Genomic DNA, 25,646 nt, shown 5'->3' with positions numbered 1-25,646 from the left:
TGACATTTGATTCCCTGATGTTTGGCACAGCTCAGCTTTATGGACGCCACTTTTTTTTTTTTTTTTGAAGCAGCGTGACTCGGTGTGATCTAAGCTTCTGAGGAAAATTGGTTTCTCGTCGATTTTTCCTCACAATGGGAGAATCATTTACGAAACTCGTATCACGTTCTACTGAAAAAGCCCTGAAAACCAAGTGATTGAGGCCATTAACTCCTCAGGAAAATCCTTCCTGCTATAAATCAAACAAGAAGCTCCTTTTTTTCTTCTTCATTTACTAGGGGAAACTGTGTGATTGATGCCCTGAGCACAGGTTAGTCTACGGATTGAGCTTTTCATCGTATCAAATACCACGTGGATGGATTTGTGTGAACGACAGTGATATAAATCAATCGAGGATTGAGTGGGAAACGATTGCCTTGTTGAGGAGGTAAATGTTCCTTCCTCACTTTTCATGAGAGCAAATCTTAGGCCCCGTCCCAATTCAAACCCCTAACCCTACATTTTTGCACTAACCCTACATTTTGCGCCTTCACATGTAGCTGAGTGCGATTTTGCCCTTATTATCAACCCTCAAAATATCTTAAAATGAAGTGGAAGATGAAATTACCCATGATGCCTCGCGAAATTCAGCGAGACGGCTGATATTTTTCAACAAAGATGGCGGCCACATCTGCCGCAGGAAAAATTTCGTTGTCATATGTTTTTTTCGCAAATAAGCACGTTACAATGTCGAAATGTGTTGGAATATGTTGGTTTGATAAACATCCACAGGACCGTTGAGCTTTGAACACGATTTATGAAAGCAGCTAGCTAACTAGCTATCTAGCTAGCGGCTATTTGCCGAGTGCTTCGAGAGCGTTCGCCCGTCATGAAGAGCTACATGATGGGCAAACGCTCTCGAAGCACTAGGCAAATAGCCGCTAGCTAGCGCTGCTACATCCGGGTAGTTTTGTCAGTGTTTTGGATGTGTGTACCGACGTTCATTTGAACACGAATACCCCGGACTTGAAAATGAAAACAGTAGCACGCTCCACCGGTAGAACTGTCAACATGTGATGTAGCTTAGCACGTTCGTTACGTTCACTACGCTAATTTGCATATAGCGGTGTCCCAGTTCTACAGGGAAGCCACTTCCCTCAACGGGGGTAAAGGGGAGTGCGATGTTGCCCTTATAATCAACCCTCAAAATATCTTAAAATGAAGTGGAAGATGAAATCACCCATGATCCTTTGCGAATTCAGCGAGCCGGCCGATATTTTTTAACAAGATGGCGGCCACATTCCACAGGGGGAATTTACGGCTGAGGGCACTCCAAACCAAGTGGAAATTTTAAGGGGGACGTATTGGGACGAGGCTTAAGTCTACAGAAAAACGGACATGTTCCATCACGAGCTCGTAACCCCGCTGAACCACCGCGGGGGGGAGGGGGGGGCAATGTCATCTTAACATTAACAACAACACTGGACTGACACGCCACTGTTGGAAATGACCTCATTTAACCCGCCTTCCTTCAATTACCCGCCGTTAAACACCAACATCACATCACGCACACAAAGAAAGCACCTCCGTGGGCAATGGTCGTCAATTACTGGGCGGGTGGAGCGACGTATCGGGCAGTAACAGGCGCCATAAAGCGCTGTTTGTGCAAATGAGGGCCCCCCAAAGAGCGGAGTGAAGCCGCGAGAGGCCAACGATGAGCTACGCATGCTAGGGATCATCCACCGTGGCAGAGGCAGAGGCACCTGAATGCATCATCTTCACCAGTGCACTGACATGCTGCCGCTGCTATTATCCTCCATCACTGAAGATTACTCATCATTAGGACCCACATGTGCATATAAACACACACACACACACACACCATTAAGCCCAGTGTGTTGTGTGCGCAGTCACATTCCTCTAATAATAACATTATTATGTTCAGTCTGCAGATTGATGATGATTACATATCATTCCACTCTCCACCGAGACAGAAAATAGATAAGAGGAAGTGATGATCATCAACTGAGGCTCATCTCTGCATCCAGACGACAGACAGACGGACAGTGTTCACTGTCACCGAGGACACAGAGATGTGCTCGTATCACTTCTCATCAAGACATTATTACCTACCAAGGAAGAAGAAGAGGAGGAAACAAAAACATGGACCGAACTTCAGTCCGTTAATAAATCGACCAAACCAGATGTTACACAAAAAGGTAAAGGTTGAAAAGTTTAAGGTCCATTTATGCTGTACGCAACAGACGGAGCCTTTTGTTCGTCATCGTGCGTCGACCAGGGAAGATAACGATGCAATGCAATACCACTGGATACAGTGGGGGGGCAGTACAGAGTCATGGAAGAAGTTTTGTATCTATTTTGAATCTAAAGATTCTCAAGCATGAATCTGAAGAGTCTGAAGCCTGAATCTAAAGTGTCTCAAGACGGAATCTAAAGCATCTCAAGCCTGAATCTGACGATTCTGAAGCCTGAATCTGAAGAGGCTCAATCCTGAATCTAAAGAGTCTCAAGCCTGAATCCAAATCTGACGAGTCTCAATCCTGAATCTAAAGAGTCACAAGCCTGAATCTGTAGAGTCTCAAGCCTGAATCTGACGAGTCTCAAGCATGAATCTGAAGATACTCAAGCCTGAATCCAAATCTGACGAGTCTCAAGCCTGAATCTGTAGAGTCTCAAGCCTGAATCTGACGAGTCTCAAGCCTGAATCTGACGAGTCTCAAGCCTGAATCTAAAGAGTCTCAAGCATGAATCTGAAGATACTCAAGCCTGAATCCAAATCTGACCAGTCTCAAGCCTGAATCTGTAGAGTCTCGAGCCTGAATCTGAAGATTCTCAAGCCTGAATCTGTAGAGTCTCAAGCCTGAATCTGAAGATACTCAAGCCTGAATCCAAATCTGACGAGTCTCAAGCCTGAATCTGTAGAGTCTCAAGCCTGAATCTGAAGATACTCAAGCCTGAATCCAAATCTGACGAGTCTCAAGCCTGAATCTGTAGAGTCTCAAGCCTGAATCTGACGAGTCTCAAGCCTGAATCTGACGAGTCTCAAGCCTGAATCTGAAGATTCTCAAGCCTGAATCTGTAGAGTCTCAAGCCTGAATCTGAAGATACTCAAGCCTGAATCCAAATCTGACGAGTCTCAAGCCTGAATCTGAAGATTCTCAAGCCTGAATCTGTAGAGTCTCAAGCCTGAATCTGACGAGTCTCGAGCCTGAATCTGATGAGTCTCAAGCATGAATCTGAAGATACTCAAGCCTGAATCCAAATCTGACGAGTCTCAAGCCTGAATCTGAAGATTCTCAAGCCTGAATCTGTAGATTCTCAAGCCTGACTCTAAAGAGTCTGAAGCCTGAATCTAAAGAGTCTCAAGCCTGAATCTAAAGTGTCTCAAGCCTGAATCTAAAGAGTCTGAAGCCTGAATCTAAAGAGTCTCAAGCCTGAATCTAAAGAGTACTAAGATATGACGTATTATAATTTGGCAGCTCACGAGGTGGCGTAACGTTACTTTGCTTCTCGCTAATATGCTGCTGCGTGTTGCTCGTGTTGCCGCTATATGTTAGCGGTCTCTTGCGATATTTACACGCGTCCGTCCGTTTCTCACCGGTTGTAATTGTGTATATCGGGAATCCAAAATGCCGCCACACAGGTGATTTTAAACAGCTCGGTGCATCCTCTAACTCTTGCCTACCGTCGCCGCGTCTTCCCTCGCTCTGTGCTCCGTACCTTACGCAGTGACGTAAGACACCAACCAGTGACCTTTTTTAAAGATAACGTAACGTTTTTTTTCTGTCAACACGGTGCGAATCGTCACGCATTTGTACCGATTTGAATCGTGTCACGATGCATCGTTACAGCCCTAGCATATTGTAATCTCAAAGCTCTGGTCGGAACAGGGCTTTGAGAACGTAGGTCTGTCCCCGTGTAGTTCCCTAAATGAATCTTCGTCACATCACATCCATCAGCAGCACAGATGTTCCTCCTTTCTGTTCACTGCATATAAACCTGCGATTAACAACGGCCCGCGCTGACATCACTGCTGACCATCACTGGAAAAGTTAGACCATTGATTCCCTCTGGGGACTTTTCACGTACGACGATGTGAAAATCAGTCTCTTCACTGGTTATTCATCCACGTACAGTTCGAGCTCTACTCGACGTGACTCTGCTTGGTTCGGTATCAGACACGTGGTTTTCCTTCCTTAGCGTTAGCATTGTAGGTCGTCATAGCGCGGCGATGTGAAACTGCCAAGACGTGGTTTTTCTACGCGACACAAACACACAAACGAGTGACTTTTCGGTGTCACTGAATCATTGGAATCAGTTCAGACCTTTATAAAAAGGTTCCACCTGGAACCCTTTTGGAGGGTCCCACCAAGAACCCTTTTAAAATCCTTTATTCAGGGTTTTTTTAAAGGGTTCTCTGGATCAAAATGGTTCTTACTGGAACCATTAGTGTTATCAAGAACCCTTGAAAAAACCCTTTCTTCAGGTAAATGGGTTTTTCAGAAGCAAATGGTTCCAGGTAGAACCTCAGCCCCTGTCGAAGAACCCTTTAGGAACCCTTACTTCTCAGGTTGTAGGGTTTGAAGATAATTTTTTAATATAATAAAGAAGAAATTCCACTTTCTCTGCCACCAAACGCGTGAATTTTAGCTTAAGTTCATACTCTTAACACTTTAATAAGCAGCTATTATCATTAGTGCTGGACGTGCTAACGGCGCCAACGTTAACGCACATTAACGCATGACCAGCATGTTGTGTCCAGGCAGCGTTTACCAGTTAGCTCCGTTAGCTGCGATAGCTCCTTTAGCGCACCTACAGTGGAACTGGAGCACTATGTTTATTAAAGGAAAAGAGCAGCGCTAACAAATAACCTAGCGTACCTGTGTACTGTGTACGTGTGCCTCTGTTTTTAAAGTTTAGCGTTACTTTAGAGACTCATTTTAACAATCGGGGAGTCACTCAAACATGACGTGATGGAAACGCGGCATACGTTGACGCCATTAACCCCGTGCTAACGTGTCCACACAGAAGTGCGGCATGAAATAGGATGCGATGATACGTGTGCGTTTGTTGTTTTTTCCGCGCTTCGGTGGCGCTAACGGACTTTTCTCTCATCGCTCTGAAATACGCCGTTGGCGTACCGTGGTTTCTTCCTTTCTTCTTGTTTCTACGCTGTTAATAAAAAAGTATGGGAGTATGAATCGGTGGCTATACCTAAAAGGGCTAACACTCGTGTTGCGTCCCGTTTATTGACGTGTGGTGATTGATTTTATGAACAGTTTGAACAGAGCGCCGACACCCGGACGCTCGGAAATCAAGGACAAAAAGGCACGGTATTTTGACACTGACGCGCAAAATTTTGCGTAACGCCTGCAAATTATAAGGCAACAGGCTGCTGTGCTAAAATCAGCTAGCTAGAACCCTGCTAATGGCCGCTGCCTCTGTGTCTCTGATCAGTGTCACCTCTGTTGTCTCTGCGGGAGCCTTCAGAATGGTTTTGCAGCAGATGGTAAACGTCGTACCTTAAAGGGCTCGTTGTTTGAGACACAGACGCTCGCTCACCGTGACAACATGGCCGCCAGCGGGAAACGCTAATAGGAAGAGGGGATTTTAGCCGCTTTGTGTCGTAAAATCGTCAGCGTGCGTCTATGATTTCTAACATAACACAGACGGTTCTGCTCTGAGTGAAGAACTGAGGCTTGTGTCGCCTACAGGAGTTGTTGTTGCTTCAAATGTCACAAAACGTTAAAAAATGTCGATCAGTGTCAAACACTGGAAACAATGATGTGACTTCAAATTGATGAATCTGTTAGCAAAATAGTTGACGAAGAATTTAGCCATCGATTAATAATAATCACGTAATTGTTTCAGCTCGAGTTCAAAGTTCACTTGGCTCGTTTTTTTATAAACAAAAAGGAAAGAAAAATGATCTATATGACAATCATCGCTACTTTATATCACTACTAAAAATGAGTGCTAGGCACGTTAGCGGCGTCAACGTTAGCGCATGACGCGTTTCCATGTCAACTGACCGGAAAAAGACGCTACATGTGACGTCATGTTTACGTGACTCTGGATTGTTAAAATGAAAGTAACGCTAAACTTTAAAAACAGAGGCACACATACGCAGTACACGGGTATGCTAGTTATTTGTTAGCGCTGCTCTTTTTGTTTAATAAACAGACCGTTTAATTTGACTGTGGCTAACGCTAACGGCGCTAAAAGTGCTAACGCAGCTAAAGCAGCAAGCGCAACTAATGGAGCTAAGTGGTAAACGATTTTCAAAATGAATCACAACTTTAACTCAAAAACGCATAAGAAAACACTTTTTTTTAAAGCTCGAATATGTGACCTATAAACACACACACAGACCCAGGATGTCCATATAAGGAGGTGTGTATTATTCCCACAGCAAATTACTGCCGCTGCTTTTACTGCTGTAGTCCAGTAAAGTTGATGACCCAGTTTGTGGAGCAGTGTGTGTGTGTGTGTGTGTGTGTGCGTGTGCGTGTGTGTGTGTGACGACGACGACGCTAACCGTGTGGATGATTCTCAGCGTCGTGTGTTTGTTTCAAATCTGTTTCGGGGCTCGTTTTGAAATCAGAGCAAACTCACGTCGACGGGAACGTCCTGCTTTTTGTGTGTGTGTGTGTGTGTGTGTGTGTGTGTGTGTGTGTGTGTGTGTGTGTGTGTGTGTGTGTGTGTGCGTGTGTGTGTGTGTGTTCCAGGTGGGCTGTTGTGATGGATAGGGAGCGAGGACAAGAGCTGACAGCTCAGTGAGAATCACTCCTGTTCCTCATCTATCTGATGAAACAGCTGGCAAACGCACACACACACACACACACACACACACACACACACACACACACACACACACACACACACACACACACACACACTGCTGTCAAAAAGAGAAAGCAATAGACATATCCTGAAACTAAAATGAGGGTCAGTGCCCCCCCCCTCTTCTCTTGTTGCTATGACAACCCATCATCATCATCGTCGTGCCCCAAATATCATGATTAACAGTAAAAAAAGAAACAGAGTGAGATCTGAAGCAAAGTAAGAAGTTATGGAGATAGAGTTCAGTCAATCATAAAGTCACTGACTGAGGACCAGGAGTCTTCATGGAGACCAAAACCTGGTCCTAATGAGGCAGAACCTGAGGTTAAGATTAGGTGTAGACATCGTCATTTTTCAGCTTCTTAAATGTGAATATTTTCACGTTTCTGTCATTTTTCAGCTTCTTAAATGTGAATATTTTCACGTTTCTGTCATTTTTCAGCTTCTTAAATGTGAATATTTTCACGTTTCTGTCATTTTTCAGCTTCTTAAATGTGAATATTTTCATGTTTCTGTCATTTTTCAGCTTCTTAAATGTGAATATTTTCGTGTTTTTGTCATTTTTCAGCTTCTTAAATGTGAACATTTTCTAGTTTTTGTCATTTTTCAGCTTCTTAAATGTGAACATTTTCTAGTTTTTGTCATTTTTCAGCTCCATATGAGTATTTTTTTGGGGTTTCTTTGCTCCATCCGTTAGAATGAGATTAATATTAAGGTTCAGGTCAGATTAAGTCTGCAGTTAAATGACTGTAAATCGGTGAAATGTTCTCTGAAGAGCAGGATGTGGAGCGCAGCAGGACGAGGCTAATGCTAATTGCCGGTTGTTGAGTTGTGCAGTGAGATAAAGACAGAGCAGTTATCACAGTAGGTTCATTCATCGCTCTGATCAACTCTTCCTCTCCGTCCTCTTCCTCTCGCTCTATCCGAGCAAATCTGTCGTAGTATATCTGACGTCTCTGCTCCACAGAGAGTTCACCCTCAGCACTGTTGTGTCCTCCTGTGATAGTGGAACAGACGTTTCCTCCCACGGTGACGCTCCAAACAGAAGATTCCGTCGGCCGGTGCTAAAATACCGATGTTGAGTTTGACAGATCCCAGAGTTAGAGGATAGAGACGGGTTTGACTGATGTCTGAGCTCCACTGGATTAAAGACTGGGACTGAGTTCAGTCCAAAAATAGCTCACCGAGGGTTGAGAAGACACCGTGCTCTACCACCTGAGCCCTGTTTCTTCCATTGGCCTGAAAAAATGTCTCCAGAATAAACCAAAGCAAAAGCTGGGTGTTTTCCGACAACCTCGTGATTCATTCAACCCCGCTTTTCCATTATACGGTTCCGGCACGGCTCGCCTCCACGCGGTTTGGTCTGGTTTTTGTACCTCCTCAACGTGGACGGACGTGCATGACGATGCCGTGACTGACACAACCTAGTGACTCGTAAAGCACTAAAGTTTCAATGTACTGAATCATTAGAATCAGTTCCTTCACTGAGCTGAAATACCACTGAATGGGTTGTGATTCGGCTCACTAAATACACCACATTTCCTTTGCTAAATGTTTCAGATTAACGCTTAATGTTTTCAGGCATTTTTTAAAGTCTTTTTAAACCTTTTAAACTGATCTACAGTTCGGTATTGTTTGACAACCTCATGATTCATTCGTGCTCCTTTTCCAGTTCACGGTTCCGGCACGACTCGACTCTACGCGGTTTGGTCTGGTTTTTGTACCTCCTCGACGTGGGCGGAGTCAGTGACTCGTAAAGCACTAAAGTTTCAATGTACTGAATCATTAGAATCAGTTCGTTCACTGAGCTGGAACACCACCGGACTGGCTGTGATTCGGCTCGCCATCGCTGCAGCGTTGTTGCTAAATACACCGCATTTCCTTTTCCTTTTTAACTTAAATCTACAGTTCGGGCATTTGTTCGATCTGATTCTTGTGTGGGACGTGGGACGACGCCGCTCTCTGACCACTAAGTGGCCGACGTCGCGTTGACATCACATTTTAGTGTCGGCTCAGCTCGCTCGGAACCTCTTCAGAGCAGGTACTTTGTCGTGGCTCGTGGAAAAGCGGCAGTCGTTGAGTTTCCATGGAGAGGAACCCTTTCGTTTGGGCTACATTTTCGACAACATTATCTTTAGCGTACCAGAGTAAAAGGGTACGTCCTGGTATCTCCTGAACTCACTTGACTACCACAGCAGCTGTAGATCTTCCACACAGCACAGTCTAATGTCTCTGTTTCTACTTCCAGCAGCTTGTTTTTTAGCTTTAGATCGTCAGCACTGAGAAACAGCGAAGTACCTTCAGCGTCTTTGATTCACTGCTCTGTAGATTCACTGCTCAGTAGATCTTCCACACAGCACAGTCTTATGTCTCTGTTTCTACTTCCAGCGGCTTGTTTTTCAGCTTTAGATCGTCATTTACCTTCAGCATCTTTGATTCACTGCTCTGTGTTCGGCCTGCTTCTGTGGAGTGTTTTTCTGAATACCCGTCAGAATCTTGTGTTTACCGCAAGTCCGTTTGAACGTAGCCTCAGAGTGAATTCCAATTCCTTGCTTAACCCTCAATCTCAAAAATGCTCTCCCTCTAGTCCAAGTGCTGTCCCCATTCTCAGAAAAATTAAGTTGAGGGGCAAGTTTAAGGGCTGTATCGCCCTCAATATTGAGATTTTCCAAGACCACCCTTGGGAGCAAGGGCTACCCAGAATGCATTGCGTGTTTTGACGTAACAAAGATGGCGCCGAAAGCAGTGAAGCGAGTACGCTACAAATGAAGTATTTTCTTTGTTAATAGAGATATAAAAATGATGAAAACCATTGTATTATCTTAGTTTAGGCCCATATTATGGATTACTGACGTCATTGTTGCGTAACATTTATTTTTATTTTATGATCTTTTGTCAATAGCCGGCCGGTGCGGACAAACGATGGTTTACTTTTCAATAAGTCGTGGTGTGTGGTAACTGTCAGCTGAATATTTGTATGAGTATCATCTTATAACTAACTGACAACCTAATAACTTGACTGACAAACGGATCGTAATAAATAATCCTGACGTAAATGTGTTCTACTTCTTCTTCTTTTTTGGAGTTGACAGACTGGACGCAGCTTTCGCGTTATTCTGCCCCCTACAGTCTGAAGACGTATCTGCATTTAAGGGGTGTCCCATTTCTAAGTGACAAAATAACCCTCAACACTTGGTTTTGAGGGCCAGTTAAGATTAAGGGTTAAGATTAAGGGTTAAGATAGGAATTGGAATTGTCCCTCCGTCATATTCACAACGTTTAAGGACGTCCTTTGCGCGACTCATCCTGTTACAGTTCATCGACAGTCGTTGGCAGGGAAGCAGGAGTTCAAAGGCGAAACAGCTTGTTCGACATCCAAAGAAAGTCTTTCTCCTCATCACTGATTCTCCCTCTAGTGTCAGGATGTATCTGTCTCTCTCTGTCGTCGCTGAACCTGAATCTCCAGATTCTGTGGGGAACACTGTTCCTCTGTGTTTGAACATAAAAAATAATAATGCTGCTGCTGCTGCTGTTTTTATTTTATTTTACATGTCACGACTAAACGTGAGTGGTTTGTTCAGAATCAGCCACAGCAGCTCTGCACATTAAAACTAGCGCTAGCTTTACACGAAGGACGATCTGAACACAAACCGCAAAAGTGGGCGTTGCGATCCTCCCACTTTTTATTTCGCGTTTAGACGTTTAGCGTCTTTGGGTGAAAATCTGCACGCACGCGGTGACGCTAAAGTGTGTGAAATTTGATGTAGTATGCATGCCAGGTGGCTAGGTGGCACTGTGAAGCACTGGCATACAACAACAGCAGGAGCATTGAAACTTCCTAGCTAAGTAGCTAAGGCAACTTGAATGTCAGACTGATGGATATAATCCGACATTGTTGTTGTTTGTCTGTACTGCACATGGATCTGATGTCAACGCGTACGGGAGGATAGTTAGCGTGAGCAGCTTAGAGCGCACTTTTGCGTTTTCAACCCTTTACACGGGAACGCCACGCGACGTTTTTAAGATTTCTACTCTGGAGGATGGGTTAATTTTTTGGTCGCCGTCTAAACGAAAGTCACATCTGATAAAATATTTTGTCAGTTTCTCCCGGGACCACTTGTCGCGTAAAGCTAGCCTAGATCTAGATCTAGGTTTTTAGACGGTCATTTGGATCAATGCGGCAAAAAGGTTCACTTCCAGGGAAGCTCAGCTTCTCTGTGGAGACACCAGCTTAGAGCGAACATCGGTGAAAACTACGTCGTTAATAAAAACCCCTTCTTCACGCGTCTTGTAGTATCTTTTCTTTCTTGTTCATTAAAGTCGGAGGTCGACCTGGAAACTCCAATTTTAGGCCGTGTATCTGCATCAATTCCTTGTTTATCAAGCCCTAAAGTTTCGTAAACGCAGCGTGTTGTGCGTCGTTTTCCCGATCTCTGTCCCCCGAGCGGGTCCCAGAAGTACTTGCTAGCGACCTTAGCTAGCAGGTCAGACCACGCCTCTGGACATAAGCTCCTCCTCCTGCTGTAAAAACCAACACTAGACTCTTCGTAAGCTGCTAAGCGTCTTCTTAACGACTCCAAACTTAATCTGAAGGAAGTCGACGGCGATGAAGCTACTAACGGATACGTTGCAGCTAACTGCTAGCGCCATTTCTTTTAGCATTACTTACATGCCGCTGGTTTGGCCAATCACAAGGGAGTAGGAACGCTCTCAGTCGCTGACCAATAATAATGGAAGGATTATTGCAATAATCAGACACACAATAGTGAATCAAACGTGAGTTCCTCTTGAATCACTTCACTGCTGTTTCATGGTGCGGAAAATTATGGGGTGTTTGTTGTTGTTGTTGTTGTTGTTATTTACACCTTCGGCAGACGACTGTGGAGGTTTTCTATGATTGGCTGAACAATAGGTGTTTGTTTTTGTCTTGATTGCTTGATTTTGTGGTATTTTTATCAAAATGAAGGACTTTGATGGAAGAAAAAAGTATGAAAAATGTGTATATGATATATTTATTCAGTGTGAACGTTTGTTCTCAGTTGTTTTTTCCTGGTTTTACCTCGTGTTTTGTCGAGTTCCCGCCTAATTTTGTCCTTCTTCCTCTTTCACTTCCAGGGAAGCTCGGCTTCTCAAACGTTAACAGCATTTAACGGGGTCAACGTTAATGCGCATTAACCCATGATGCGTTTCCATGACGACTGACACGGAAAAAGACGCGCCTGACGTCATGTTTACGCGACTCCGGATTGTTAAAATGAGTCTCTAAAGTAACGCTTTACTTCTACGCAGTACACAGGTACGCTAACGTTATTTGTAGCGCGGCTCTTTTCCTTTAATAAACAGACCGCTCCAGTTCCACCGTAGGCTAACGCTAACAGCGCTAAAAGGAGCTAATGCAGCTAACTGGTAAACAGTGCCTGGACTCCGGTGTCGCGGCACATAAACATGACGTCACGTGCGTCTTTATTCCGTTCAGTCGTCACGCGTGCATTAACGAACGTGCATTAACGTGCGCTAACGTGTGTTAAAACTATTGCACAGCGCTAATTTAAACTGACTTTCCCCCATTTTCAGTTATTTATATCTGGTTTCCTGTTTTATTTTGTGTAGTTTCTTGTTTCGTTGTACTTTCCTGACGTGGTTTCGCCTCCTCTCTGATTCACCGGAGTATTTTATCGGTTCCTCTTCTGTTCAATTAGCTCCGTCTCTCTGGTGGATTCAGCTTTTATCCCCAAAAACTTTTCTTTTTTTTTTTTTGACGACGACGACGACCTGCTTACATTGTCTTTGAAAAGTGACCCATATTTGAAAATCTGGATTAGCGCTGGTGAAAACCTGCAGGGTGGGATTGGCTAATGAAGTGGAAACAGTTAAGTAGGCTGAAAGTAAAATTTGAGAAATCCTCGGCCCTGAAGGCTTAAAAGTGAGGAAACTGGTTTGTCCTTCATTGTCCTTCACAGGTCACATGATAATGGGACAGTTTCCACGTGTGTTTGTTGCATTTTATTTTGAAGGACGCACCAGTTCCACTGACCGGAGAATATCTTGATCTCTGATTTCTTTGCACATAAGAACGAGCCTTTGTTGCTTTGTTCTGTTTGTGCCTCACATGTATTTTTCTGTGAAGGGTTAACCGTGACTCTCTCTCTGTATTATTTATTTATTTATTTATTTATAACTTTTTTGTTCCAAATTCTGTCCTGCATTTTTAGTCTTTGCTCAAACCTTTATGGAACTTTAAAGTGAATTTGATTTGGAGTCTAAATAGTGACTATTACTGATTCTGCAGTTTTATAGTGTTGTTATTTACACGTGTGTATCCTAAGTGTGGTGATACTGAACTTGGATTAATCCGGTAATCCAGTTTAGTTTAATAACTTTGCTTTTTAAAACTTGATGTGCAAATGTGCACTAACTGAGCAAATCTTCAGCTCCAAAGTAAAACCAAACACCTTAAGAACAACACTAGTTGTCTAGATGCATTTTGTATGTTCATGTTTGTGTTTTTGTTCACACACAGTGATCGAGCTGCAACTAACGACTATTTTCATCATCCTGTCGTTCATAAAGTGTCAGAAAACGTTCAGTGTTTCTCAAACTGTCTCGTTTTGTCCAGAAACCAAAACATTATTATTATTATTATTATTATTATTATTTAGTACGGTGGCCCTGAGGTGCAAAACACAAACGCAAAATGAAAAAACACAAACGTAAATCACAAAACACAAATTGCGTTTTTTGATTTGCGTTTGTCTGATTTGCGTTTGTGTGATTTGCGTTTGTGTTTTGCGGTTTTTGATTTGCGTTTGTGTTTTTTGATTTGCGTTTGTGTGATTTGCGTTTGTGTTTTGCTTTTGTTTTATGAATTGTGTTTGTGTTTTGATTTGCGTTTGTGTCTTTTGATTTTCGTTTGTGTTTTGCGTTTTTTTTTGCGTGTGTGTTTTTTGTTTTGTATTTGTTTTGCGTTTGCATGATTTGCGTTTTTGTTTTGCTTTTGTTTTTTTGAATTGCTTTTGTGTTTTGATTTGCGTTTGTGCCACCGTTGCAAGAAACCAGAAAATAATCACTTTTACGAACCTGGAAAAACACACCAGAAACTTATCGATGATCAGAATAGTTGCCGATTTATTTGTAGATTGATCGAGAAATTGTTTCAGCCGCGCACAGTGATCAGCTCGCTCTGTTTTATCCTCACACCTGTCAATGTAGAGCGTCCAATTTGACCTAATCTCTATATTGCATGCTTTTGAACCCCCCCCCCCACACACACACACACACATAAAACATAAAAAAAACGTTCATCACAACACGACACAAAGTAGACAATTCAACCCTGACTTAATTACGCTTTAATTGTGTATTTATGTAGAGAAATATAGGCGCGTATCTCTATATTTTAACTCCTCGCCTCCAGATCTACATTCTGTTCTTTATTCAAAGGTCTGTGACTCACACTTTTCCTCTCACTGTGTCATAAAGTGTAATAAAAGTCTTCAGCGGCCGTTAACTCCACTTAATTTACAGCTTCGTTCGAGCGACTCTTTCTTTTTTTTCTGCTGACTTCGCCAAACGAATGAAACAATTCCACATCTTTGTTTTAACGTTTTCTTGAAGTTGGTCCAGCGACGCGGTGCGTCACGTTCTCCTGCCAGGACCACGTTAACTGTAACTTTAACTGTAACGCTGCTGCTGCTGCTGCTGCTGCTGCTGCTGCTGCTGCTGCTGCTGCTGCTGCTGCTGCTGCATCAGAACAGTTCACTCTGGACGGTGAAATAATCGTCATTTCAGCAAAAAGCGAGCGCTTCCGTCTCCAGCTCCGTCTCCTTTGTTTTACATCTTTTGTTCGCTGTGAAAGTTTCTAGTATGAAGTGCCGTTTTGGCGCGTTTCCACCGGCTCTACTCGCCCCGGCACGCCTTGAAACTTAGCTGGTACTTATGCTAGCGCCGTCACAGGAAGAGACGTCTGACACGAGGATCAAAGCCGAACTGTAGATGAGTTAAAAAGACCTAATCTCCAACAATTAGCAGTTGAAATGTCTAAAATCTCAATATTTAACAGTGGAGTCTGGTGTGAGCGGCCAACGTGGTCCCCACAATGTGGTAAAAACATGTAGATGTGTGTGTGTGTGTGTGTGTGCGCGTGTTCTTGTCTCTCTATGCTTGTGTGGACCTCCCTTTGGAAAACACCTTCTTTGTAGGGACATTTTTCCTTATGGGGACATTTAGGCCTCTTCTCAAAAGTGGTCCCCACAATGCTGTAAAGACATGTAGATGTGTGTGTGCATGTTCTTGTCTCTCTATGCTTGTGTGGACCACCCCCTGGCAAAACACCTTCTTCATGGGGATATTTTTCCTTATGGGGACATTTATGCTGGTCCCAAAGGTGGTCCCCACAATGTGGTAAATACATTTAGGTGTGTGTGTGCGTGCATATGTGTGTGTGTGTGCATGCTCTTGTCTCTCTATGCTTGTGTGGACCACCCTTTGGAAAACACCTTCTTTGTAGGGACATTTTTCCTTATGGGGACATTATGCCTCTTCTCAAAAGTGGTCCCCACAATGCTGTAAAGACATGTAGATGTGTGTGCGTGCATATGTGTGTGTGTGTGTGTGTGCGCTCTTGTCTTTCTATGCTTGTGTGGACCACTCTCTGGCAAAACACCTTCTTTATGGGGACATTTTTCTGTGAGGGGACATTTATGCCTGGTCTTGAACGTGGTCCCCACAATGTGGTAAAGACATGTAGATGAGTGTCTGTGTGTGTTTGTGTGCTCTTGTCTTTCTATGCTTGTGTGGACCACTCCCTGGCAAAACACCTTCTTTATGGGGACATTTTTCTTTGAGGGGACATTTATGCCTGGTCTTGAACATGGTCCCCACATTGTGGTAAAGACATGTTGATGTGTGTCTGTGCTTTTCCCATTCTATGCTTGTGTGGACCACCCCTGGCAAAATACCTTCTTTATGGGGACATTTTTCTTTGAAGGGACATTTTTCTTTATGGGGACATTTATGCCTGGTCTGGAACGTGGTCCCCACAATGTGGTAAACACATGTAGATGTGTGTATGTGTGCGTGCATATGTGTGTGTGTGTGAGTGTTCTTGTATTTCTATGCTTGTGTGGACCACTCTCTGGCAAAACACCTTCTTTATGGGGACATTTTTCCTTATGGGGACATTATGCCGGTCCCAAACGTGGTCCCCACAGTGTGGTAAAGACATGTAGATGTGTGTCTGTGTAGATGTGTGTGTGTGTGTGTGTGTGTGTGTGTGTGTGTGTGTGTGTGTGTGTGTGTGGTGTGCTCCCGGAGAATTCCTTGGTGAGTCTAACCGGGCTAACCGGCACTGTGCAGTAAAGTGGGTCACTGCTGAATTAAACACCAGCGCTGCTGCTGCTGATGCTGCTGCTGCTGCTGCTCTCAGGTTAGAAATAGTCAGGGCAGCAGAGTCTGAATAAGCAGCGGCGCCTGGGCAGACCGTGGCCTTTCAGAAGTCTCTGCCTCGAACAAACAATGCTTTCTGCTGCAGGGAAAGGTTACGAGACCAGAGTCTTTAACAGGGAATCAATGTGGCTCAAAACCTGAGGACCGTTATATATTTATACATATATATATATATATATATATACTCTCTATTCTTTGGATTGTCACATAGAGCAGAAAGACGTGAGGAGGGTAAAGAACGTGGAGATAATACAGACCCTGTTGTTCTCAAACTGTTTTACGTGAAGGAAAATAAGAAGAAATACTGTTTACATTTCATTTCCCACAAACTATTATAAAGTTAATGAGAATCAACCAGAAATAAAACCTCTAAATGTGAACATACTTTTAAAATATATATATATATATGTATTTATATGACATCACGTTGAAGAACTGAAACTCCTGAAACTGAAAAGAAAACTTTTAGCTTGTGCGTGACGTGAAACAGGTCACGCTCTAAAGTCATAACGTAACCTAACGTACGTTATTTTAGTCAGTTTTCTCTCCTGAAATCTGAAATCGTGTGTTTGATCCGAACACAGAGAGAAAAAAGGATTCTCTTCTTTCTGTTAGAATGAAATTCATCAGCACTTTATTCTGGGAGACGAGCGAAGAGTGAACGTAAACAGTCAGAGCAGCATGTTTGAATTAAAAGCTTTCTTTTGAGGCTGCAGTGATGCTGCTGCTGCTGCTGCTGCTGCTGCTGCTGCTGCTGCTTCTTCTTCAACCTACTGCCTCCAGTCTGCCTCGCTGAACGACGACCACAGTTTGAGGGCAGAGGGAGAATTAATATTTGATATCTGGCTCTGCATCATGCAGCGAGACAGAGGCAGTCAAGCATGCAGCATCAGCAGCAGCATCAGCAGCATCAGCAGCAGCAGCATCAGCAGCATCAGCAGCAGCAGCACAAACCCTCTGTCACCGTCTGAGCAGACGATTCCCTCTACGTAAAGAGCCCGAGGACTTTGCCCTATTCCGTACGACAACGACGTCCAGAAACGTTCCGTATGAATCTAATTTGCTGCACAACGGACATTTTTAGTGACGCGAGTACGACTCCGTGAAAAAGATTGGTCCGTAATTGGCTCTCGTGAGACGCACCAACACTTCCACTGTGAAGCCAGCGATGTAGAGAACTTTAAAAAAAAAGAGACTTTTTCTGCCTGGTGTTTCCCAGAGTTCTGTGTGTGTGAAGCTGCTGCTGCTGTTATTACTGCACTGTGACTGACAGTGTGTGTGTGTGTGTTTGTGAGGTTATTTACAATTAGAATACATGGATGTGTTAATTAGACTAAAACCAGATCCAGATGAAGTCCAGGTCTGTGCAGGAAACATCATTGGCACTAAAAACAGCAGTAAATACCAAATACAGCCGCCTCCAAACTGTCAAAAATCAGAAAAACTGGAAAATATTCACATTTAAAGGCGCCATTTGTAAGAATGTGGCCAAAAACGGTCACTACGCTCAAATTCAAAATAGTCGTATCCGCCTCCCACTCCTCCCCCTCGAGGGTTGCCAGATCGGACGCCGTATCCTGCGTCAGCAACGAGTGGACAGCTGGAGACCGGATGCCCGTACCGGGACGGTGCTAATGCTGCTAGCGTTAGCTGTGCTGCTAACGTTCGTTTCTATGATCGACGTGAATAACGTCATAACTCGACAGTTCAGAGTATTGCAACTGTCCACCCCCATCGAGCTATGTCGCTAACTAAGCTAACTTACCTTAGGTGAATATTTTCTTAAAGGTGCATTATGTAATAAATCTAAAGCAACTGGCCATAAAATCCTTCTAATATAAAATATTTGCATTAAAATAAACACGAAAATATTCACATTTAAGAAGCTGAAAAATGTCATAAACTAGAAAAAGAGACGTATCCGCCTCCTACTCCTCCCCCTCGAGGGTTGCCAGATCAGTCGCCGTATCCTGCGTCAGCAACGAGTGGACAGCTGGAGACCGGATGCCCGTACTGGGACGGTGCTAATGCTGCTAGCGTTAGCTGTGCTGCTAACGTTTGTTTCTATGATCGACGTGAATAACGTCATTACTGGACAGTTCAGAGTATTGTCCACCCCCATCGAGCTATGTCGCTAACTTAGCTAACTTACCGTAGGTGAATATTTTCTTAAAGGTGCATTATGTAATAAATCAAAAGCAACAGGCCATAAAATCCTTCTAATATAAAATACTCGCATTAAAATAATCTTTAGCGAGCCGCAAATCGTGTTTATGTTTTGAAATCATGGTTTGGCGTCATGTGGCGCCACCTACCGCCGTCTACCAATCATTGCAATCAGCAGAGTCTCCGCTGATCTTTTTAGACAATATTCACATTTAAGACGCTGAAAAATGACAGAAACGTGAACATGTAGGTAAAACAAATATAAGATATACTGTTGAAGGTAAACACTAAGCTAAGATGCTAAAAGCAGCATCATGTAAAAACACTGACTTATGCACAGGATTGTCTGTGTGTAACACATCATTTTACAGAGTGTGTGTGTGTGTCTCTCTCTGTGTGTGTGTGTGTGTGTGTGTGTGTGTGTGTGTGTGTGTGTGTGTGTGTGTGTGTGTGTGTGTGTGTGTGTGTGTGTGTGTGTGTGTCTCCTGCAGATGATGGTAAACTGTCTCTGGATGAGTTCCAGGCCTTCTTCTCGGATGGCACGCTGAACGAGGAGGAGCTGGAGAAGCTGTTTCACACCATCGACTCTGATAACACCAGGTCAGCACTGTGTGTGTGTGTGTGTGTGTGTGTGTGTGTGTGTGTGTGTGTGTGTGTGTGTGTGTGTGTGTGTGTGTGTGTGAACAAACACAATCTGCATGTGTGTGTTTGCTCCACTATGACTTTATTATTCCGTCACATCTCACCATCAATTATGAAAAGATGTTTCTCTGCTGCACAAACTGTGTGTGTGTGTGTGTCAGGCTGGTGTTGGTGTCTTAGTGAGGACATTGTGGCTGGTCCTCATGTCCTCATGTCCTCACTCACATCCTCGCGTCTTCACATCTTCACGTCCTCACATGTTCACGTCCTCACGTCCTCACGTCCTCACATCTTCACATCCTCACATCTTCACGTCCTCACATCTTCACGTCCTCACATCTTCACGTCCTCACATCTTCACGTCTTCACGTCTTCACGTCTTCACTTCCTCACGTCTTCACGTCCTCACATCTTCACGTCTTCACGTCTTCACGTCTTCACTTCCTCACGTCTTCACGTCCTCACATCTTCACGTCCTCACATCTTCACGTCCTCACATCTTCACGTCTTCACGTCTTCACTTCCTCACATCTTCACATCCTCACATCTTCACATCCTCACATCTTCACGTCCTCACGTCTTCACGTCTTCACGTCTTCACTTCCTCACGTCTTCACGTCCTCACATCTTCACGTCCTCACGTCTTCACGTCTTCACGTCCTCACATCTTCGCGTCCTCATGCTTCACTTCCTCACGTCTTCACATCCTCACATCTTCACGTCCTCACGTCTTCACGTCTTCACGTCCTCACATCTTCGCGTCCTCATGCTTCACGTCCTCACGCTTCACATCCTCACATCTTCACGTCCTCATGTCCTCACATCTTCACGTCCTCACGTCCTCACATCTTCACGTCCTCACATCTTCACGTCCTCACGCTTCACGTCCTCACGCTTCACATTCTCACATCTTCACGTCCTCACGTCCTCACATCTTCACGTCCTCACATCTTCACGTCTTCACTTCCTCACGTCTTCACGTCCTCACATCTTCACGTCTTCAGTTCTTCACGTCTTCACGTCTTCACGTCCTCACATCTTCACGTCCTCACATCTTCACGTCCTCACGCTTCACATCCTCACGCTTCACATCCTCACATCTTCACGTCCTCACATCTTCACATCTTCACTTCCTCACGTCTTCACGTCCTCACATCTTCACGTCCTCACATCTTCACGTCCTCACATCTTCACATCCTCACATCTTCACGTCCTCACGTCCTCACATCTTCACGTCCTCACATCTTCACGTCCTCACATCTTCACGTCCTCACGCTTCACGTCCTCACATCTTCAGGTCCTCACGATTCACGTCCTCACATCTTCACGTCCTCACATCTTCACGTCCTCACGCTTCACGTCCTCACATCTTCACGTCCTCACGCTTCACGTCCTCACATCTTCACGTCCTCACGTCCTCACATCTTCACGTCCTCACATCCTCACATCTTCACGTCCTCACGCTTCACGTCCTCACATCTTCACGTCCTCACATCTTCACGTCCTCACGTCCTCAGATCTTCACGTCCTCACATCTTCACATCCTCACGCTTCACGTCCTCACATCCTCACGTCCTCACATCTTCACATCCTCACGCTTCACGTCCTCACATCCTCACGTCCTCACATCTTCACATCTTCACATCCTCACATCTTCACGTCCTCACATCTTCACATCTTCACTTCCTCACGTCTTCACGTCCTCACATCTTCACGTCCTCACATCTTCACGTCCTCACATCTTCACATCCTCACATCTTCACGTCCTCACGTCCTCACATCTTCACGTCCTCACATCTTCACGTCCTCACATCTTCACGTCCTCACGCTTCACGTCCTCACATCTTCAGGTCCTCACGATTCACGTCCTCACATCTTCACGTCCTCACATCTTCACGTCCTCACGCTTCACGTCCTCACATCTTCACGTCCTCACGCTTCACGTCCTCACATCTTCACGTCCTCACGTCCTCACATCTTCACGTCCTCACGCTTCACGTCCTCACATCTTCACGTCCTCACATCTTCACGTCCTCACGTCCTCAGATCTTCACGTCCTCACATCTTCACATCCTCACGCTTCACGTCCTCACATCCTCACGTCCTCACATCTTCACGTCCTCACATCTTCACGTCCTCACATCTTCACGTCCTCACATCTTCACGTCCTCACATCTTCACGTCCTCACGTCCTCACATCTTCACGTCCTCACATCCTCACATCTTCACGTCCTCACGCTTCACGTCCTCACGTCCTCACATCTTCACGTCCTCACATCTTCACGTCCTCACGTCCTCAGATCTTCACGTCCTCACATCTTCACGTCCTCACGCTTCACGTCCTCACGTCCTCACATCTTCACGATTCACGTCCTCACATCTTCACCTCCTCATTTTAGGAGGTTTTTAAGAGGTTTTTAAGAGGTTTTTAAGAGGCCGTCCAAAGGAAGTCAGTGCAGCATCCTCAGTATGTGTGTGTGTTTTCTGTTTTGCATGTGTATATGTGTGTTTTGCATGTGTGTGTGTTTATGCATGTGTGTTCTCTTTGCATGTGTGTTCTCTTTGCGTGTGTGTGTGCAGCCCTTGCACAGATGTATATAATTTGCTCTGTTGTGAGTCAAAAACCAAACACGCCTCCTTTTCTCTCAAAGAGTGATTTTATTTGTGATGAAGCTTCGACAAAGAGCAGGTGAAATAAAGACAGTGTGACAGAATAATGAAGGAGGAGACTCCTCTTCCTCCTCCTCCTCCTCCTCCTCCTCCTCCTCCTCCTCCTCCTCCTCCTCTTTTATCTTTGTCACCCTGATCCTCTCCTGCACATTAACCTTTCCCACGCCTGCCTCCGGAGGGCGACCCTCAGTTTTTATTTCACTCTCATTGAATCAATTCCTGGACTCTTTATAATCGTCTAAATCAGCTGATCCACATCAGCAGAAGTGATTTAAACAAACTCCAAACCAAGCGGAGCAAAAAGTGACCTTTTCATCGCGGCGGTTGAATCGACTTTGGCTCGATCTATAATCTCCTCCTCCAGGTTCAGCCTCTATCCTTCTTCTTCTTCTTCTTTTTAAAAATCCGTGCAGTCAGTGGACCGTACCACCCACTGACGTCAGCCATCTTGGATCTTGGACGACTCTTGCAGACGTTATAAATCTAACTCTGCTGCAGTGGAAGTTTCACCTCATTAGAGTTAAGTAGAGTTGGCAGCAGCAGCAGCAGCGATCATGTGACAGCAGATCAGGTTTATTGATCGACGCCAACAAAAGCAAGAAATGACGGCGTCAGCGGTTTCCTGTCGCGTCAGGAAGTTGACGGATGGAAAAGGAGGCGGCGAGCAGACGGAGAGCGGCGTCCTGCCTCTGGTCACATGACCATCTGTCAACGGCGCTCTCTGATGATTCTCACATTTCACGCTTTCTTCATCTGATCTGGGCCGTTAGAAAATATGAGAAACATGAATCTTTACTAAATGTCTGATATTTATGTTGGTTTTTAGCCTTTTTTTAAACACTGATATTGAATAAGTTAGTCCGAAATCACAGAAAAACACAGTCATGATGCTGAAAAATGACAGAAACTTAAAATATTCACGTTTAAGAAGCTGAAAAATGACAGAAATTTGAAAATATTCACATTTAAGAAGCTGAAAAATGACAGAAATTTGAAAATATTCACATTTAAGAAGCTGAAAAATGACAGAAACATGAAAATATTCACATTTAAGAAGCTGAAAAATGACAGAAACTTAAAATATTCACGTTTAAGAAGCTGAAAAATGACAGAAATACGAAAATATTCACATTTAAGAAGCTGAAAAATGACAGAAATTTGAAAATATTCACATTTAAGAAGCTGAAAAATGACAGAAACGTGAAAATATTCACATTTAAGAAGCTGAAAAATGACAGAAACATGAAAATATTCACATTTAAGAAGCTGAAAAATGACAAAAACATGAAAATATTCATATTTAAGAAGCTGAAAATGACAGACACATGAAAATATTCACATTTAATTAGATTAAAATGGTGAAATCAGTAAAAACAGTTGAGTTGCACATACTTTTTGTGTTTTATCTTTAATCTAAAACCTTTAGTTTTGAAATAAAACACTTTATCGCTCATCTTTTTGTCTAAATCAGCGTTGTTCAGTCGTTTTAATTAAAACAGTATGTCATACTAAATGTAACGTTGTTATTGTTGCCTGTGATGAGGATTAAACTCAGGGATTAAGAGGATTTAAAACAGTGATGACAGATTATTATTATTATCACTAACAGAGTGGGCGGTCGTGAGCCTGCGTCACTCACACTCTGAGGTATAACAGTGATAATGAGTGGTTTGTTTCCTCTGTGTGTTAAAGTGCAGCCTATAATATGTGCAGATCACATGTAGATAAAGTAAACAATGCTGCGATGAGACAAACACAAACAGAGAGAGGAATAAATAAATACATGATGCATTTCAGAACTAAAAACAACCTGTTATTGTTGTGTTATTGTGTTCACTGAGACACAAGTGTGTGTTTACTTACTTTACAATATCTATTATATCTGTTTTTAAGAGATCAAACCATGGTAACACACAGATTACATTAAGAAAGAGGGTGTGTGCGTTATGTATTTTTAACACTCTTAAAATATATATAAATATATATGACTCCCTTAATATATATCTGTACAGTATATATATATATAACTCCCTTAAAAAAATACTAATATATATATATATACAAACTATAATTCTCTTAATATATATATATATATATATATAAAACTCCCTTAAAAAATAGTAATATATATATATACAAACTATAATTCTCTTAATATATATATATATATAAAACGCTCTTAAAAAACTATATAAATATATATAACCCCCCTAATATATATCTATACAGTATATATATATATAACTCCCTTAAAAAAAGAATATATATATACTATATCTCCCTTAATATATATATACAGTGTATATATATATAAAACGCTCTTAAAAATGTATAAATATATATAACTCCCTTAATATATATATATATATATATACAGTATATATATATATGAATAATGCTCTTAAAAAATAAACAAATACATTTAACTCCCTTAAAAATATAAATAAAACGCTCTTAAAATATATATAAATATATATAACTCCCTCAAAAAAAAAAAAAATTATATATATATATATATATATATAGCTCTCCTAATATATATATATATTTATATATATTTATATATATATATATATATATATATATATATATATATATATATATATATATATATATATATATATATATGAATAATGCTCTTAAAAATATATAAATATATATCGATATATATATAAAAAAGTAGAAGTTGTTGATATTAGCATTAGGTGATGGAGTTAAAAAGAGAACAAACCTTAACACCTTCACATTAAAAGCATGTGACGAGTGACAACACAGCCAGGCTTTTATTTTGAAGTTCAGTGGCTGACTTCCTGTTATAGTGTAGTTTAAAGTGTGGAGAATAACAACATCATTTTAAAGACCTTTGTCACGGTGATGAATCATCAACGACTCGTTGTTTTGGTCAAAGTGTAATAAAATAAAGTAAAATATGGTTCAGTATTAAATCAGACTGTCAATCAAACACGGTCATAAAAGAGAGAAGATCTGACGTTAAAGTTGTTTAATGAAGACGCACAGATGGAGTCATGTCCTCATTCACATCTCAGCCAGGGGTTTTTTGGCTGGATGAGCGAGGGATGAATGGATCTCCTCTTCCTCCTCTTCCTCCTCTTCCTCCTCTTCCTCCTCTTCCTCCTCCTCTTCCTCCTCTCTCTCTTTCTGTCCTGGCTGTCAATCACTGAAGGATTCACTGTCACACACTGAACTGAGAGCGATGACAGTGGATGGATTCTGACTTCCTGTCAGTGTCGTTAGCTTGTTCACTCCCTGTGTGTGTGTGTGTGTGCGTGCGTGCGTGTGTGTGTGTGTGTGTGTTATCAACGCTGACCTTGTCAGGACCAGTCGTCCTCATGGAGACCAGAACCTGTTCCTAATGAGGAAGAACTGGAACTGGTTCACTGAAGGGTTAAGATTTGAATCGTCGGTCAATGGAGTTTCCTAAAGAAAACTATATCTGTTTGTGCTTGTATTTATATCTTTGTGAGGTCCAAAAAAACGTCAAAAACCTATCTTTGTGGGGACATTTTGTCTCGGCCTCCCAACTTCAAAGGGTTAGGGTTAGGGTTAAGGTTTGGTAGAGCTCTTTGTTTAAGTTGTCCAAGTCAATGGAAGTCAACGATGTGTCCTCGGGAGAATATCTATGCAAACCTGTGTGTGTTTCACGTGGTGTGTGTTCTTGTATTTGTCGCTTTTTGAGGACCAAATTTCGTTTTTTGAAAATAACCCATAGGTTTTAATAGGAGGTTAAAATCAGGTCGTGATGCTTCGGAATGCAATTGATGGACGCATTTATGGTGTGTCCTCACTGAGACATAAAAACAAGTTTGTGTGTGCGTGTGTGCATGAAAATCAGTCTTCCCGTCCTGTATAAATACTGTGGC

At 42.9% G+C, this 25,646-nt stretch overlaps 1 protein-coding gene across 1 annotated transcript in view; it reads left to right on the top strand.

Moving 5' to 3' along the window:
* necab2 (N-terminal EF-hand calcium binding protein 2) overlaps window positions 1-25,646 on the top strand; it is a gene marked incomplete at both ends in the record, with an annotated part of 148,089 nt that overhangs the window by 20,685 nt on the left and 101,758 nt on the right. Inside the window, one exon of the mRNA XM_083894319.1 lies at window positions 18,945-19,053. Coding sequence (XP_083750445.1) covers window positions 18,945-19,053 — 109 coding nt within the window. The remainder of the gene's footprint in view (window positions 1-18,944; window positions 19,054-25,646) is intronic.

This window comes from Microchirus variegatus (genome assembly GCF_963457635.1).
Source record: "Microchirus variegatus genome assembly, chromosome: 8".
Lineage (NCBI taxonomy): Eukaryota > Metazoa > Chordata > Actinopteri > Pleuronectiformes > Soleidae > Microchirus > Microchirus variegatus.
Note: the sequence above shows the minus strand (reverse complement) of the source record. Positions and strands in the feature narration are given on the sequence as shown.